Source organism: Hibiscus syriacus, unplaced genomic scaffold (genome assembly GCF_006381635.1).
Source record: "Hibiscus syriacus cultivar Baekdansim isolate YM2019G1 unplaced genomic scaffold, ASM638163v2 tig00002840_pilon, whole genome shotgun sequence".
NCBI lineage: Eukaryota > Viridiplantae > Streptophyta > Magnoliopsida > Malvales > Malvaceae > Hibiscus > Hibiscus syriacus.
The window spans coordinates 6129984-6147536 of NW_024061947.1; the positions used below are offsets into that span (position 1 = coordinate 6129984).

At 33.1% G+C, this 17553-nt stretch overlaps 1 protein-coding gene across 2 annotated transcripts; it reads right to left on the reverse strand.

Moving 5' to 3' along the window:
* Positions 1-5219: 5219 nt before the first annotated feature.
* LOC120155689 (transcription factor MYBC1-like) lies at positions 5220-6443 on the reverse strand. Of its 2 annotated transcripts, XM_039167189.1 has the most exons (2): positions 5918-6439; positions 5222-5884 (listed from the first exon to the last, which is right to left on the reverse strand). In XM_039167189.1, exons 1-2 carry the CDS (start codon positions 6402-6404, stop codon positions 5490-5492), a joined length of 882 nt encoding a protein of 293 aa, XP_039023120.1. In that variant the 5' UTR covers positions 6405-6439; the 3' UTR covers positions 5222-5489. The 2 variants fall into 2 exon arrangements, with proteins under 2 accessions (XP_039023118.1, XP_039023120.1); XM_039167187.1 differs by having other exon boundaries at positions 5220-6443.
* Positions 6444-17553: the final 11110 nt, after the last annotated feature.

Below are 17553 nucleotides of genomic sequence, written 5' to 3' on the forward strand. Positions count from 1 at the left end.
ATATTCACTCAAATGTTAGAAACATTTATCATCATCATTATTATTATTATTATATTTTTTATTTTAATCATTCTATTTTCAAATATTTTATTTTTCATCACTTATATCATCAATTATAAAATAATTATTCACATCATATAAATAACGTGACATATTAATAAAAATTTTTATTACTAATTTTATTTTTAAACATTTAACATTCAATAAATAAACACCACGAAATAAAATATATTTTTTTCTCGCCTAGGGATGTCAACCGGGAACAAAAACTTCCATCTCTATTATTTCAACTGTCATCATTTCTTTAGAGAAATAATAAATCATGAAAAAAATTTAATTGATAAATTAAAAAATAACTCCAACTCGAATTCAAATAAATTAAAAAAATAAAAACTTTACAAATAATGCCTGAAATACATTATAAATGTTTTTAAATGCATCACAGGTACAAAAATTCCAGAATTCAATCAGTAGTATATGCAACAAAACTATTATCAAAATTATTTTTAAAATTTTTATTTATAATATATTTATCATTTAGAGTGAGCAATAGGGAGTGGGATGGAAATAAGGCGATAATGAATTTAACAACATTTTTGTCTCGACTATATGTGCAAAAACGATGGCCAGTGTCATTTACACGGTGCAACGAATGAAATAATACACACTGATTAGTCCAATGATGAAAACGATTTTTTTTTTAAAAATTAAACAACCAATATGTAATCTTACTAATAGTCTGGTGACTGTGGATATAGTTTACCCTTGTTGTTTTCATTTTTTTTCCTCCTTGAAAACAAATAAATAGTAGTGAGTCAACCGCAACAAAATATTGGAGCAATCATGGATACCATTATTCTGCCAATCCAGGATCTTATTACTTCAATAAGAGATGGCGCAATCATCATAATTCATGTGGTTCGCGTTTTATTATAATAATTTATGATTTTTTTTTATAAAAAAAAATTTGATATTTATTTATTTATCATTTATCAAATTATCCAACATTATACTTTAATATAAAATGTTCATTACATTAATATAGTTAGGAATTAGGATAGGGTTTTCAATTCTTTTTAACTTTTTATTTAATTTAATATGTTTTTTTGGGCATTGTATGATAATGAAAATTGAACATGATCATAGGTTGACGAAACTTTAAGATAAAAGTGAATGTAACAAAAATATTCTTAAAGGGACGGAGGATACCATATGAGGGTCTCACACGTTCAGGTGGGTACAAGTCTCACTGAATTTATCAGGCATTCATCTTCTATGATCTTCTTCCATCATCAATCGTACTCACCACGAACTAATTGACTTGAACCCCAAGCTTCAGGCTAGGTAAGAAACAGAATTGCAAATACTATAATCCCAATATCCAATTTAACAATTGACTGCATGAATGATGCTCATCAATTTGGTTCTTCACCTGATCAGATTTTGCATCCATGGATCATGCATTTTCTCAAAGAAATAAATATCAATTAAATGTTTACTCACCCTCTTCAGAAGAACTTCAAATGTCATCCATCCATTCATTCTCCAAAATCCCAATGCAAAGATTGAAAGGACAGCGGTTGTTGTTGTTCTTAGCACTCGGCAGGATGTACCGTTTCATCCCTTGAGAGAGTGCACGAGATGTCGATAACCTTAATGTACGAGAGTTCGATTATGTACACACCAGTGTTCCCACCATCTTTACTCTTGAAATACCTTTTGTGGTTAAAATCTAACAGGTAGAAGCAAATAATACCATGCAGATTAACGTGGACCATGCTGTAACAGTCAACAACAGAATCGTAATCATTAGCATTCCTAATCTCCGGTAACAACTAGAATCGAAGGTTGAAGACTACACTTGGCTGCAGTTAGCAGTTCCAATAATCAAACAGAAAACTAAACCCCAATCTAAAAGTTCCACCTCCAAGTCATTTATGGCAAGCCTAATTTGGGAAAAGCACAAAACTTTTGTACTACTAAATCCCCTACTTATCTTGTTTATCAAAAGAGAACACTGAATCACCCTACCATCAAAAGCTAGCAATACATTGCCACCAAATCACAACTGCAATATCAAATGTATCAAATACAAATGCCCTCTAGAACAATTTTCATACTGTGCAAGATGTTAAAACACAGCTACAAAATCAAACTATCATTCCTCTTGGATGGAATTCTGGAAGTAATAGAATTTTGGGTACTAGCAGCCCACAAGATCACTTGATGTATAATCCAAAGTTGACTCCAAAGATGTCCTAGTAGAGTTGTAAGCACCAAAAAGCTCAAAAGGATCACTATTTGTTATATGTTAAAGCTATTGTTGAGTTGCTCAGAGGAGATATTTTTCTGTTCTCACCCATTTGGAATATAAGCAGAGCAATTTTTCATCACAGCCACAATATGACCCAAAGATATAATCCAAGACATATTTACCCGGGCAAAACCGCTCAAGGCTAATTAGCAGTTAAACAGATGAATGGCCATGCTTACCTACTAGGTCCTTGTTAGAGAAGTTCATTCAACTATCTAGAGAAATAGAAGAACAGACATAAATATGTAAAAAGGAGGAACACCATACAAATATGGTAAATCGAAGAACATACATTTCAGATGATAAGAGCACATGCAAATTACCTATAAACAGCAATCAGAGTGTAACAGCAAATTATACCACTGCTGCCGCCACTTAAAGGCTAAAGTAAACAATCATGATCAATTGCAAGGTTAAACTTAGGCGACTACTATAGTCAATTTAGAGATAATAGATGGGTCAATTTAGAGATAATAGATGGGTAATGTAACCGCAAGGAAGCTTATATTATAGAATCCATTGTGGGAAAACAGACTCCAATTCTGAAAAATTAAAGAAACCAAGGGGACGTATATGATCTGATGCTCTGCTTGCTTGTATAAATAGTTGCCTCTGGTCAGAATTTCAAAATTTCACTAAACCATGAGATAAAGATCCTACTTATTAAGGAAAAGAAAGCATAGTTGGGAATTTCAAAATGTCACTAAACCATGAGATAGATATCTTACTTATTAAGGAAAAGAAAGCATAGTAGGCCTAGAAATGAAAAAGCTCCAACATTCAAACAATGGTATAGACTATAGAGCACTGAAAGGGTAATAAAACAGCAAAATTTACATGGCTTTTCTAATTACCAAAATGCTTTACTCTCAATGCAACAAGTATTTACGTCAAAATTCTTTCTCTAGTTTGCTTTATGTTATGGTCATGAATTATCAATCCAGTCACTAAGCAATTCACTGAAAGACTTGTTTTGATTGATAGTTCTTTCCATAGTTGTTGCTTCTTTTCAAAAGCCAGTGCCAAATTCATTGTCTGCACAAGGTTCAAGGGATTTTGCATCTCCACATCAAGCCTAATTGAGCCCGTTAATCCTATATAAAAAAATTCGACCAGTTGGTTCACTCACGTTGTACTAACACATGTCAACAGCCCTTGAAATTGACACTGATACTCCTCAACCTTTGTAGCCTAATTCAAGCTAACTAGTTAATCTAAAAGGTTGCTGCATAGTGGTTGGGTCAAATCTCAAAGTGCAACATTCCTTGAATGCTTCCCACTTGAGATTTGGTTCCTTCTCGTCCATCTCACAGTACCATATTGCACCTCACCACCATCTGAAAAAGGACCAAACAAAACTTGTCTAATTCAGCTGTCTGCTAATTGGAAAAGAATTTTCGCATTGGTGTAACCAAATTAACGAATTCTCTTATCCATCAAAGGTTGGAAAATTAAGCTGAGTACCACGACACCACTTCAAATCCTGTCGGCAGTTCCGTCTTATTATCCATTCTACAATGGTATTGGTTACTGTTGCACGTGCTCGCATCAAACTTTATTTCGTTTTTTCGATCAAAACCAACAAATGCCTACAATTTTAGTGACAGTTGTTGCAATTCATTTCCCAATTTAGATCCGATTTATGTGATGCTTACTACAATTCATGACTTGGCTTCTACTATTGTTTCATTAATTTTTTGCACTATTAGTAACAAAGCCCTAAACTCTTTTGCATTGAAATCGCCTGTATTGACTGCTCTGATGCTAAGTTGTTATGGTCATAGGTTATGGATCGAGTCACTAGACGATTCATGGATTTAACTGATAAGCCTTACCTATGGACTCATACCTTTTAACGAACCTATAATTAAATTATATATGGAACTCGTCAAAGGGAGCTCCTAATCTTAGACTCATTAGGAAGAGAGTCTTACACCTCTATAAATTGGAATAATTTGTCTTATCTTATTACTAATAATTGCCCCTAAAAGGTAACACATGGTTCTGTTCTTGTAGAATAAGAAACTATAATTAAGGAAAGTAAAATGGACTTTTAATTGCAGTAAAATATTTGCTAAATAAATTGTTCCAGTTCGAAATCTTACTAATAGAAACTTATTGACTTCTGTCTTTCGCATAAAGGCAACCATAACACTGCCTTCTTTCTTCTAGGATTTAATACTTCAGCCAGAAATGATGGAGAAAGAGGACCAAAGATAATATGCTTAAACAGTATGCCAACAAATTCTGCATTATTAATTGACCAGAAATTCTGAGTGTTCTACTTTGCACCACAGATTTATTTCATTCAGTAACACGAAAAGTTAAAGATGCTATGATATTTCAGAAATGCAGGTAATGTTCATTAGGATAAGACTTACAAAGAAAAAATAGAAAAGAGAAAAAAAAAGTCAGAGATCCCTGAGTTGCCCTTCATATCAGAGGTCCAAAGCATTCTATGGAGTCATACAATGTACAACTTACCTCTACATAACACTGAACTAAGAAAAACAGACGATTAACACAGAAGAGAATTTTGGAAACTTGATAACCTCAATACCGATTGTAACAAACAAAGAAACTGACCAGGGACCAATGGTCAAGCATGTCTTTTTCCCCACCTCAAGCTCAAAATTTAGTCATGTAGCCTCAAAACCACCTTGCTGGCTGAAAGACCTCCCATGCAAGCAGACTCTAAAGTTCAAGTTAATTGATATGATTCCCAATAACCAGCCACAAAGAAATCCAGATTAACTTATACCAGCAGACCAATGTAATTGCAAGCATGATAGGCCTAAAGAACATACTGTTTGTTAGAGTGACCTCAGGATTAAATCCATCACCAGAAGCTGACAGAGAAAACAGACTGCAACTAACAACTTAATTGCAGACCTAGAAGCCTGCAGAATTGACACTGCAACAATGACCCGATAGAGTGTAGTGAAAAAGAACGAACAGATCAATTACAGTACCTACCAGCTCAAGATGAAATGCAGAAATTGAAGTTCATTTCCGGTCACCAGCACCCCTTCAGTATCACTTAAAAAAAAGCCAGAAATAGGAATAACTACCCACCAAGACTCTACATGATGAAACTTGAAGAAAAGGCTAACTAAAATAAAGAAGAATAGTTGCATGATGAAAATGGGGTGTCAATAATTACCAAAGATTTGAATCAATCGTCCCCAGTAGGAAATAATGTAAGAACCTTCCTTCCACCATTGCCATTGGCAGATTCCAAATCTTCTACATAACTACCGGGAGCTTGATTATGCCCCGGCATCCCTCTCATCCTTTGCATTGGCTGCTGGGTCTGCCTGCCTAAGAAAGGGTGCTCGAATTGGCTATTTGGAGATGACTCGTAGAGCCCCATTTGTGGCCGATGATACTGAGACTGCAAATGAGGATGTCCTACAGCGGCCGCCAGTATTTGCTGCTGTTGCTGGTGATGCTGCAGTGCTGGCACTGGCACGAAGGGTAAGAAATGCTCTGAATTAGCCCGACCAGGATGAAGAAAGTGTGGCGGAACCGGTGAGCTTGCAAACAAATGGTCCATCGCTGGATCAGCGGAGGCCCCTAATCCGGCACCACCAGATCCGCCGTTGGCACCACCTCCACTACCACCCGACAAGCCTTGCATTCTCTTCAAATAAAGGCGATACTTCTGCAAATGGCTCGCAACGTTTTCTCTCGTCAAGCCATCGACACTCATTAACTGCATTATGGTCTTGGGGACGGCGTTCTTGATCCCCAAATGAGCCACGGCGTCAACGAATCTCTTGTGGAGCTGTGGGGTCCACACGAGGCGAGGCCGCTTGAGAGTGCGCGCGGGCTCATCCCCGGCTGCCTCGGATCCCAGGTCCCCGGAATCGGCGGCAAATTCGGAAAAGTAGGGTTGAGAAGGGGGTTGTAGAGCCGAGGAAGGCGGAGGAGGAGGAGGCTGTTGGTGTTGGGCATGGTTGGGGTTGCGAATGTCGAAGGCGAGAGCAAGATCAGGAGTAATTAGGGATTGGGAAAGAGGCATAAGCTCCTCCGGGGATGGCAGCTCCTCCTCCCATCTGGAGAACCAATTTGAGTCTTCTTCCCTCATAATTATTAACAGATCGGAGTGATTCCCAAATTGGAGCTATAAATCCAAAGTCTCTTAGCTCACTGCACCAAGCAACCAACAAACAAAATAAAAAACTCAAATATACTCTAAAACAATATCGTTTTGGTGAGTAAAAGATGAAATATAGTAAAGTTTAATGACCCATATTGTAGTTTATCCTTTTTTCTAATGACTCATGGTGTAATTTATCCTATTTTCTTCTCTTCTCCCTTTTCTCTCCGTCGGTCACCACGTCCTTTTCATTCTGGTCACCGTCGACCGCTGTAGATGGTGGTCGTTCGATCCCAAAATGAGATGGGTATGTTTGTCTCCACCCCTGAGTCCGGATTTGATGTTTGTTTCATCAAAAATGTCTCAAAACCCGTGAATTTAGACTGAAACATTTCAATTTCCTCACTTTAAATATCAAATCGTGGATTTCAAATCAACTTTTGACAAAATGGTGGTCAAATTCAAACTCACGACATCGAGACGAAGCGATCCACCTTCTGTTTTTATTTTATTTTTTTAATTATTTATATAAATAATAATAAAATATGCCACGTTAAAGAGAAAACGGGGAGGGAGCAAAATTATTCAATTTGTAAAGTTTAATGAACAAATTAAAAAAATTAAAAGTTTGATGAGTAAAATAGGAGATAGAGTAAAGTAGAGTGAGGAACAATGTAATTTACCCTTTATATTTTAATCTTTTATTAATTTTTTCTCGTGAAAACCTCGTGTATATATATATATATATATATATATATATATATATATTCGATCCTATTAGTGATAGAGATGTATTTTGAACTCATGACCCCTTTCAAAAGGATTAGCCACTATGCTAAGTAAAGAGTTTGACAAATTTGTATAAAATTTTTTTTAATTTAATTTAAGTCGTTTAATATCTCAAAATTATAGGTTTAAACTTATAAAAACTTAAATCATTTAATCCCTATGCTTGCTACAATTCTTACCCTTACACTTACTCTCTCCTGCAATTTTCACCATTACATTTATGGATGACATGGTCCACTCAAATTTGATTTGAATATAGCATCTTCTATATTTAGCATTTGACTTGTATCGAATTTAAAAGATCATTCAATTTGAGATTTGATTTAATTTTCAAGTTAAATTTCGTATTCCATTTGACTTAATCTATCGTGGGTGTATCTGATAAAATATGAATCTATTTAAAATATATATATATATATATATAAAGAGAAATGTATTATAAAGATTATCTTTAAATATATAAAGTTAGATTATACTATTATTCTCAAGTCTGGTCAAACAATGACGATTGTATTATACAATCAGGATGGACAAATGCTCACTATGAAATATGAATTTTTTATGTTAATTATTCATTTAACTGATCATGTCCATCCAAAATTTTATTTGTACACAATTACTTGCAAAATGGTCTTGTATTACTGTACATCTATCTACTTTCATAAATATTTTTAGATTCGTCACTGAATTAAGTCGAATGTATGTTATTATAAACTAGAACTCGATCGAATCTATCCTTAAAATGAGCTGACTTGATCCAAACTAAAAGTTTCAAAAGAAAAATTCAATTTTATTATATTAAGTCAGATAAAAATTTAAAATTTTGATTAAATGTAGATCCCTACTTACATCTATTCTTGCTCAAACCGCAATGATCCCCGGCTTCCTCAGGTACATGGTTTTCATCTTTCTCGAAGTAGCGTACTGACAGAGAGAAGGCACCATTGTAGACCACCCTGAATGCATCTCCTCGCAAAAGCCATCAATTATTGGAAAGCTACTATCGACTGTAAGCACTATGGGGTCAAGTAGTTTTCTTCGACTCATTAAGAATTCGAGTCAAGTTGAGTTTATTCAATTTAAAAATTAATCAAATTTTAACTTAATCGATTTCAAATAATTCACTATATATTTCGTCTCATTTACAACTCTATCATTAAGTTTCATCTTACTGAAAAATAAAGAAACGCAGAAACAAGCAGGAAGTTTTAAAGTATGCTCCACTAACCATGTTGTGTAAACCAATTTCTTTCAACACATGGGAGAAGCAATGCATGAAACCAACCTCAGTTTTAGTAGACTATCCAATCGGTAGGATGCATGGTTTTGTTGTTTATTTTATTAATGATGTTTATTCTAAAATTTATTTATATTCGTCTTACGTACTTTTTTTATTATCAATATATATATATATATATATATAGTATACAGTTATAGATTTATATATATATATATATATATCTTAAAAAAATATTTTTAAATCTATTACCGTATACAATCGTTTCAATAAATTCATCATGCTGGTTGCATCCCTCACAAAGTCTTCACCAGCTACAGGCTACAGGTTATTTCTGCAAACATTTTTTAATAACATCATCGGTAATGAAACCAAATTTTCCTAGGTATACCTACAAAATAAATCAAACAATCCGAACGGTGAAAAAGATGCTAGAAATTTGAAATATAAGAAGGTATCATAGCTCATCTAATGACATGCATATAAACATTACCCTCAATTAAGTATATAAGGTAGTGGTTTTTTTTAACCACACTGATTTTGACCTATTAGTTGACTAATTAAAATCGGATGCGATAAAAATTCATTATGAAAATTATTCATTCAATCCAATTTATTCTATTAAAGTAATGATCCTTTGATCTTTGATATCATCCATTGCCTTTAATGCTTCGATAAGCACTTGAAAATGATCTTGCTCATTGCTCCCCTCTCAACTTTGCAGTGTTTCTTGTCTCCAAGAAGTTCCATGATTCTTCCTCCAAATATGGAACCTCATCCAGACACTCTAAGGCATGCCTCGAGTAGGGATGGATCGAGGGAACGAGTAATAGAAATCACATACTGAAAATTTAAAATTATCATATATTTTAAATTTTTATGTAATTTTTTATTGAAAATATGTTTTTGTCCCTTGGAATTTTATAAGTTTATCATTCTTAAAATTTAGAAGTTCACTCCGACATACAGGGGTTGAACCACCATTTATATTTTTAATTTTTAATTAATATATAAAAATATATATTTTTAAAAAATAAATAAAGAAAATTTAACAGATCCCCTCAATTAAAAGAAATTGTATTTATGAAAAATAAAAAAAATATTTTAACCCACGCTATTATAAATTTCTAGTTCCCCTTGGTTTATCATTGACATGACTTGGAGGAAGTTTGATGATTCTTTGCTGGTCTTTTGGTCTGGGCAGATTTCATCTTCCCAAACGACTTCAAAAGAACATTGATTCCATGATTCTTTGCAGATTTATGGGTCTGGGCAAATTTCAACTTCCCAAATGACTTTAAGAGAACATTACCATGATTAAACAAGTTATAAATTATTTAAGTTTTTTGTAAGTCCATCATATAATTTTCAGGTAATGTACAGTTAAATAAAAAAAATTTGATAAACATTTAATAAAATTTTAGTTTAATCAAGTGGATAAACATATAGTAATACTTTTTTGCAATGGGCCTCATTAGGGATGGCAAACGGGCGGGTCGGGTGCGAATACCCCATCCCCATCCCCATACCCACCTAATATTTTTGAATCCACCACCCGCCCACCACCCATGATGGGTACAAATTTTCAAATCCACACCCGCCCACGCGGGTACATTCTCAAATCCATCCCCACACCCACTACCCACTAGCGACGTACCCATCTAGACCCGCCTGACAACAAATTTAAGTTATACATAAGCAACAAACATAAAAAAACATGTCCATTAAGAAACATAATAAAATAATCCAAGGATTATATGAGTTAAGTGTTAATATAGATCTTAAAGTATATAAACACACCATAATAAAAGTCATAATTAAAGTCTAGAAACATAAATGACAAACACATAATGTTTTTGTTCTTTGGCACAACATGTTATATCTTATATAATATTAGAATTTATAAATTTGTCTCTAAAATTACACCTAAATTCATAATGGTCCAAAATTTATTGGATATTTAACTGGGCGGTCGGATGCGGGGCTGGTAATGTCTCAAACCCATTACCCGCCCACCACCCGCGACGGGTACCACTTTCTAAATCCACACCCGCCCACTACCCGCTAAAATTATACCCATCCCCGCCCCAATTGAAGCGGATGCGGTGCGGAATCCACGAAACTGTACCCGTTTGCCATCCCTAGGCCACATGTTCAATATCGATCGATTGCTTAAATTGTAACATGAAACGTTAATAAAACATATTAATTTATAATTTATATTAAACTAAGAGTTAATTGCATCATATGTCCTCAAAGTATGAACTTCATTTTAACTTGGTCCTTAAACTTCTAAAATGTTCCAAATTTATCCCTAAACTATGATTATCATTCTAAACTAGTCTTCAAACTTTTCAATATTTCAATTTCATCCCCAAACTATGACAATCTTTCTAAATTAGTCCCAAACTTTTTGAACATTCCAATTTTATCCCAAACTACACTAATCGTATCCCTTGTTAATAAAATCGTTAGGTCAAGTTTGAAAACAAGACAAAATTTAGGTTAAACTATGGTTGAAACTAATTACATATTTGGATGAATTTGGGATGAAATTGGAATGTTCAAAAAGTTTGGAGACCAATTTAGAAAGAGGGTCATAGTTTGGGGATGAAATTGAAATGCTCGAAATTTTGAGGACTAGTTTAGAATGATAGTCATAGTTTAGGGATAAATTTGGAATATTTTATAAGTTTAAGGACCAATATAAAATGAGGGCCATGATTTGAGGACATATGATGCAATTAACTCTTAAATTTATAAGCCTCAAACAACAAATATCCAAACAAAAATATCCTTTCTATTAGGATTATAAACGAACCGAACGTTCAGTGAGCCGTTCGTGAACTGTTCGAAGGGAAGTTCGTTAATGTTCATTTATTTATTAAATGAACAGATATGAACAAGATTTTATGTTCGTTTAATTAAATAAATGAACACAAACAAAAGGCTCGTTTGTTCATTTACGTTCGTGAACGTTCGATAATCTATTCGTTTATGTTCGTTCATTTATGATTGTTTATGTTCGTTTGTTTATGTTTGTTAATGTTCTTCAGACACGTTTGAAATATTAAGACTTAATAAATTTTAACCTTAGTTCCTTTAATATTTTTAAACTCAATTAATTTAAACTCAAATAAAAAGTACTCAAATCAATTAAAGAAAATATATATATATCCTAAAATTACTTGAAAAGAAAAAACTCTTCTCAAATATAAATCCAAATAATTTTATGTTCGTTTGTTTGTGCTCGTTTATATTTTTTCATTTGTGTTCGTTTATCATTTAAACGAAGGAACATGAACGAACACGAACAAACTAAATTTCTTAATGAACGAACATGAACATACTCTCTTTCGTGTTCGTTTGATTCTTTTACAGGCCTAATCCCTGTAACTCTTTCTTCCGCTTCAACCTTTAATAATTTAATGTTCATCTCCACCTTCGCACTCCATCCTTAACCTTTTTTGTTGGTGAGACGTCAATGAAATCCCACCCATTCTTTATATTGAAAATTTTAAGAGTTAGTAAAGTTTATGAAATTCGAGGTGAATCGATTCGAGTTATTCAAGTTTCTATTTAAATTTAATTATAAATATTTATAATGTTATGATATTATTTGATTATGATCTAAATGATTTTCTATAGCCATATATATTTCTTCATATTTTTTTATATGTGATATACATATATCATGTAGAGTTGAGACACTCGACTCAAACTTGAAAATCAATCCATCAATTATTAAAAAATTTAAGTTATTCAAGTTCTATTTTATAACTCGACTCGAAAATAATCGATCCGATTTGACTATACCTAAATAAAAAATAAATGATCAGAAATTGACCTAACTTTAAAATCAACCGATCCGATATTGACCCGACCCGATACCTGAACTGACCTGACTTACTATAGACCCGAATAAAACAGAAACCTGAAATGACCCGAACCTGACCTGACATAATATAGAACCGAATAAAACTGAAACCCGAAATGACCTGATCCGACCCAAACCTGACCCGAATTAAGTCTAAACCGAAATGATCCGTACCGAAATGGCCCGAACTAAATGACCTGTTTGCCACTTCTATAATATATTTCTTTCTATTTTTTCATATATGATATACATCTATCTTGTAGAGTTGAGACACTCGACTCAAACTTGAAATCAACCCATCAATTATTAAAAAATTTAAGTTATTCAAATTCTATTTTATAACTCAACTAGAACTTAATTTTTTTTAATTTGAGTCAAATCTATAAAGTTACAAATCAAATTATACTGAGTCGAGCTTTTTTTATCCTCAGTTAAATGGGCGCTGGACAACTTTGATATAGTGAACAGAAATTGGACTTGCCTTAAAAAAATCGAGAGCGCATAGACTTGATTATGTTGTTGACTAATCTCACTCAAACTCGGTCTATTCCCTACATTACTCCTCATTAGTGATTCGGCCAAATCGAAGTACTCAACGGATTGTTGACTAAGGAAAAGGATTTTGAATGTATATGCAATTAGTCACGCATCACCTTTTTTTCTGTATTACGGAATCTTAATTAGGTATGTACAAATCTAACTTTATTGCGATCAATTTATTTTTGGTGTTAAAGAGTCTTTAGCTAGTGATTAGATATTTCATGCATAATTGGGATATTTCTTGGTATAGTAAATATTAAATTTAATAAAGCGAATGAGTGTTGGTATAAGTGGTTGTGATTCATGAATCTGAGCTTGTAAGGTCAAGTTCGAATCCTACCATCGTCACTCTTGGTGGACAATTTATAAATTTATATGTAAATTACAATTGGATTTTAGATATACCCTGATCTTGGACGGGAAACCACCTCTGACCTAATTTTTTTTTGTAAAAAAAATTTAATTTAATAAATTTCTCATTAAGTTATATAGTGACAGTACCATTATGTATGTTTATTATTGTTTTTGATGTTTTTAAAATAGTATTTCTAACAAAATTAAATAAGGATGGGAGGAATCATTTTTATGTGAAATGTAAGAACATGTGGGAAACACCAATTAGATATGTATTCGATTGATCGGCAAGTTGAATGCTTACAATTGTTTTTAATTTTTGAGATTACTAATTTGACATGGGACAATGAATCTACACGAATCTATGCATTTTTGGGGAAATTTCTTTTGAAGAATTGCATATACTTTTTTCACTCATTCTTACCTATTCATCAACATTTAGTTTCCTCTTATTGGTGCATAATTTCTTGAGGAACTTCATATTAGGGTGTGTAAAAAGATCTTATCCAATCGATCTGATCCGTTGATCTGATCCAAAAATTCGGATACTCAATCCATTTTTTTTTATTTTTGGATAATTTGTATCAGATATCTGAAAATTTTTGGATAATCAGATCGAATAAATTTTAATTTCAAATTATCCGAAAATTTGAAAATATATTGGGCTTTTAGATTTTAGATACCCTTTAGCCCAATAAATGAGTAACCCACTAACACATTAAAGCTCTAACCCAATAAAATTAGGATATTTAATTATTTATTGTGTGTGAGTGATTATATATATATATAAATATAGTAGAAGTATGGAATAAGTTACACTAAATCATAAAATTTAAAATTAATTTTTTTGTTAAATTAATTCGAATTCAGATATTAAGCCTATCAAGTATGACCATCCACCCAATGATCATAGAAATGTGTAAGAGAAACCAAAGCAGCTTTTGCCAAACTACTTTGTCCTTCTTAAGTCTAAGTTCATTTATGTAACACTCTTAGTCCGTATATGTCTCGTAATAAGAGCTAAAGATATCACATCAACTCAACTTACATCTGCTGAACTTAAATGCATAAAAATTTTATTTCATTTAATAATTTCCTTTTTTAACTTTAAAAACTTTTTCTTTAATCATATAAATTTATAAAATACTATTTGATCATTGAAAACAAATCCGGTTTCAGTCATGTTGAGTTAATCGATTGACTGAATTGGCCAAGAGGGGGGTGAATTGGCAATAAAAATTTTGGTGGAAGCTTTTGCAGAAAATTGAAAGAAATTGCACAGTGATTTAGAGTGGTTCGACTTTATCAACCAAAGTCTACGTCCACTACCTTAGCTATCCACACTAAGGATTTTCCAACAAATTCACTAATTTGTTGTTTCTTACAACTCCCTCAAGAATATACCCCAATTCTTGAGAACACTCTTTTCTCAAAGAGAAATACAAATTTGCAAACTTACAAGAAAGACCTCACAAGGCAAATATGTTTGCACAATTCTAGAACAAAGAAAGAACACTCAAGAATAAATACAATTGAGCACAATAAGTGTTCTTGAAAGCAAAATGAATATTGAATGAAAAATAGGCTTGAAATGCTCAAACTTGAGGTTTGATGCTTTCTCTTTGATTCTCTCTTGATTCTAATTGCTTGATGTTTCTTGTTATTGATCAATGGCTTCTAAACTTGTTTAAATACTCCTTGAATCAATTCTAAACGTTGGTGATAATTAGTGGAGTCAATAGAGCCGTTATTGTGTGAAAACAATTAATTTTCTGGGTGAGAGCGTCTCATGCATCGATGCATGACCATTATGCATCGGTGCATCAGTGTAAAATTTCAAATATTTTAACCGTTGGACTCCTAGTGCATCGGTGCACTAAGAGTGCATCGATGCATGAAGTGCATTCGATGTTTGAAAAATAGCCTGGTGCATCGATGCATGGATTGTGCATCGATGCATTAAATGCATTCGATGTTTTAATTAAATCAGAGTGCATCGATGCATGGAGAGTGCATCGGTGCATGGAATGCATTTGATGTTTCAATTTATTCATTGATGCATCGATGCATGGTATTGATGCATCGGTGCATGCCTTTGAAAAATTGATTTAAGGCTTGATTTTGGTTTAAAATACTTTGAAAAATTGTTTCAAAAATAGTTTAAGTACAAATCACAATTTTACACATTTAGTAAGGATTAAAATTGATCTTCAAAGACTTGGAGTAATAATTTGATATTCGATAAATTGAATCGAATATAAATTGTAAAATCATTTGTAAAAATCTTAAAATTCATTTAACTTAATTTGTTATATCGAAATATCAAAAATGTTTTTAACAATCTCCCCATTTTTGATATAACAAAACACTTGGGAAATTTTAAGATTTAGAAAATTATTTTTGAAATCAGCTTTTGAAAAATTACTCCCCCTTACCATGACACACATCTTCTTCCCCTTTTTGTTAAATCAAAAAGACTCTATAAAACATTTTAAACAAGAATGTTTTGAAAAACTTAAGCCAATTGATTTATTAATTATAAGCTGCTAAGATCACAATCAAAAGAGAGGTTAGCCATTAGTTTCATAAATCAATATTCATATAACATGCAATGGATAATTGGTCATATATGTCTAATGATGCAAAAATAAGAAAATTTAACCAAACCAAATATATATATATTAAGTTCAAGCATCCATAAATATAAAATAAGTCCAGTCAAAGTATCAAAAACAAAGAAACCAGAAATATCAAAATGAATCCAAGTTTTAATTTTAAGAAAGCATGACAAGAAATACAAATCTACTCCATCGGAGGATCGGGAGGAGAAGGATAATGAGCTCGAACTTCAAGAGTCACATTATCCATACGATCACACATCTCCCTCTGAAACTCAGTAATCTAAGACTCCATGGAAGCAAATCGTAGATCAAATGCCTCTAAAAAAGATCAGAAATAAGGTGGTGTTTGATCTTCTTGCCGAGCGGGTTCCGGTGCATTAGCTGGATCGTCAATATCTTGAAATATCCCTTGAAGCTCGGGATCGACATTCGCAGCCGGAGGAGGAGGAGGAGCACGAGAAGAACTAGCTCCCGGAGTTTGTTTATTTGGTCGGAAGACCCAAAAACCGGGTGCGTTCATCTTGAACCCAATCCGCTTTCTTTAAAGAAGTGAGATTGATTTGATTTTGGAGAGGAATGAGAGTGTCGAGAGAAACGTCTAGACCAAATTTGATAAACATGTTACTAAGTAGACATCCGTAGGCTAATGTTTCAACATGTTTAGAAGGAACAATGTTTACGATGTCTACTAGTTGACTAAAAATGACCCATGGAAGATTTATTTTGATTTTATTTTTAATACAATATATTCACCATAAATCCCTAGCACGTAGAGTGGAGTACCTACCAGCAGAAGGACGAAACCACCAAGAAATAATAAAATGAAGGAAACGGTCGTGATGGGTTCGAAGGGTACTGACACTAGCATTAGGAGTATAGGGATAAGCCACAGATTCTTTTTCGTCAAACACACCATCATCATCTAACCCGAAATGAGAAGCAATAGTTGCGGAATCAACAACAATGTACTGTTCTAGAAGATAGGATCTAATTCCGATGGTTCCACATTGGGTTTGATTTTGAATACAGACTGCATTGGAATAGAAAATGCGGACCAGTTGTTGATAGACGATAGGTTTAAGCTTAAACAATTTATCAAACTTCCAAGCTTTAAGAATCGGAAGGTATTCGAAATTGATGTCAACCATAGCTTGAAGCGAAGGAATACGCTCTTCACGAATTCTATAAGTTTGGAAAGAATTTATGTACCTAGAGTACAGTTCGTCTCTACGACGCTCAGGCATGTTAAAACAAGAACCTAATAGACTAGTGGGTGGTGGAGGAACGAGATTTGGCGGTTGGTTTGAACGAGAATGACTAGACGAAGTTCTATGACGTTTTGGATTAGACATGATTAAAGGAAACGAAATAAGGAATATTACCTGCAATTTGAAAACATATGTATGCACAATCAATCCCAAAACTCAATTGAGTCCTCAATATTTCAAGGTTCTCTAAATCAATCCTAATGGGCATGTTTTGAAAACTATTAAAAAATTGATAATCATAATAATATAGTTTTCATGAAAACAAAAACAATTAAATCAAAAATCTTACTATTTTTTTTTAATTTTTGAAATCCAATAATTTTTTTTTGAAAAATTGTTTGTTTTGGAAGAAATTGGCAGTAAAATCTTGTTTAGAACCAACAAACAATCAATGCCCGATATAATGTTCATCCTAGAACTAATTAAAACTAGTTCTAAAATCATAAATTTG

Coding starts and splice junctions, on each gene's coding strand:
- LOC120155689 (XM_039167187.1), bottom strand. CDS start 6,404: ATGAGGGAAGAAGACTCAAATTGGTTCTCCAGATGGGAGGAGGAGCTG.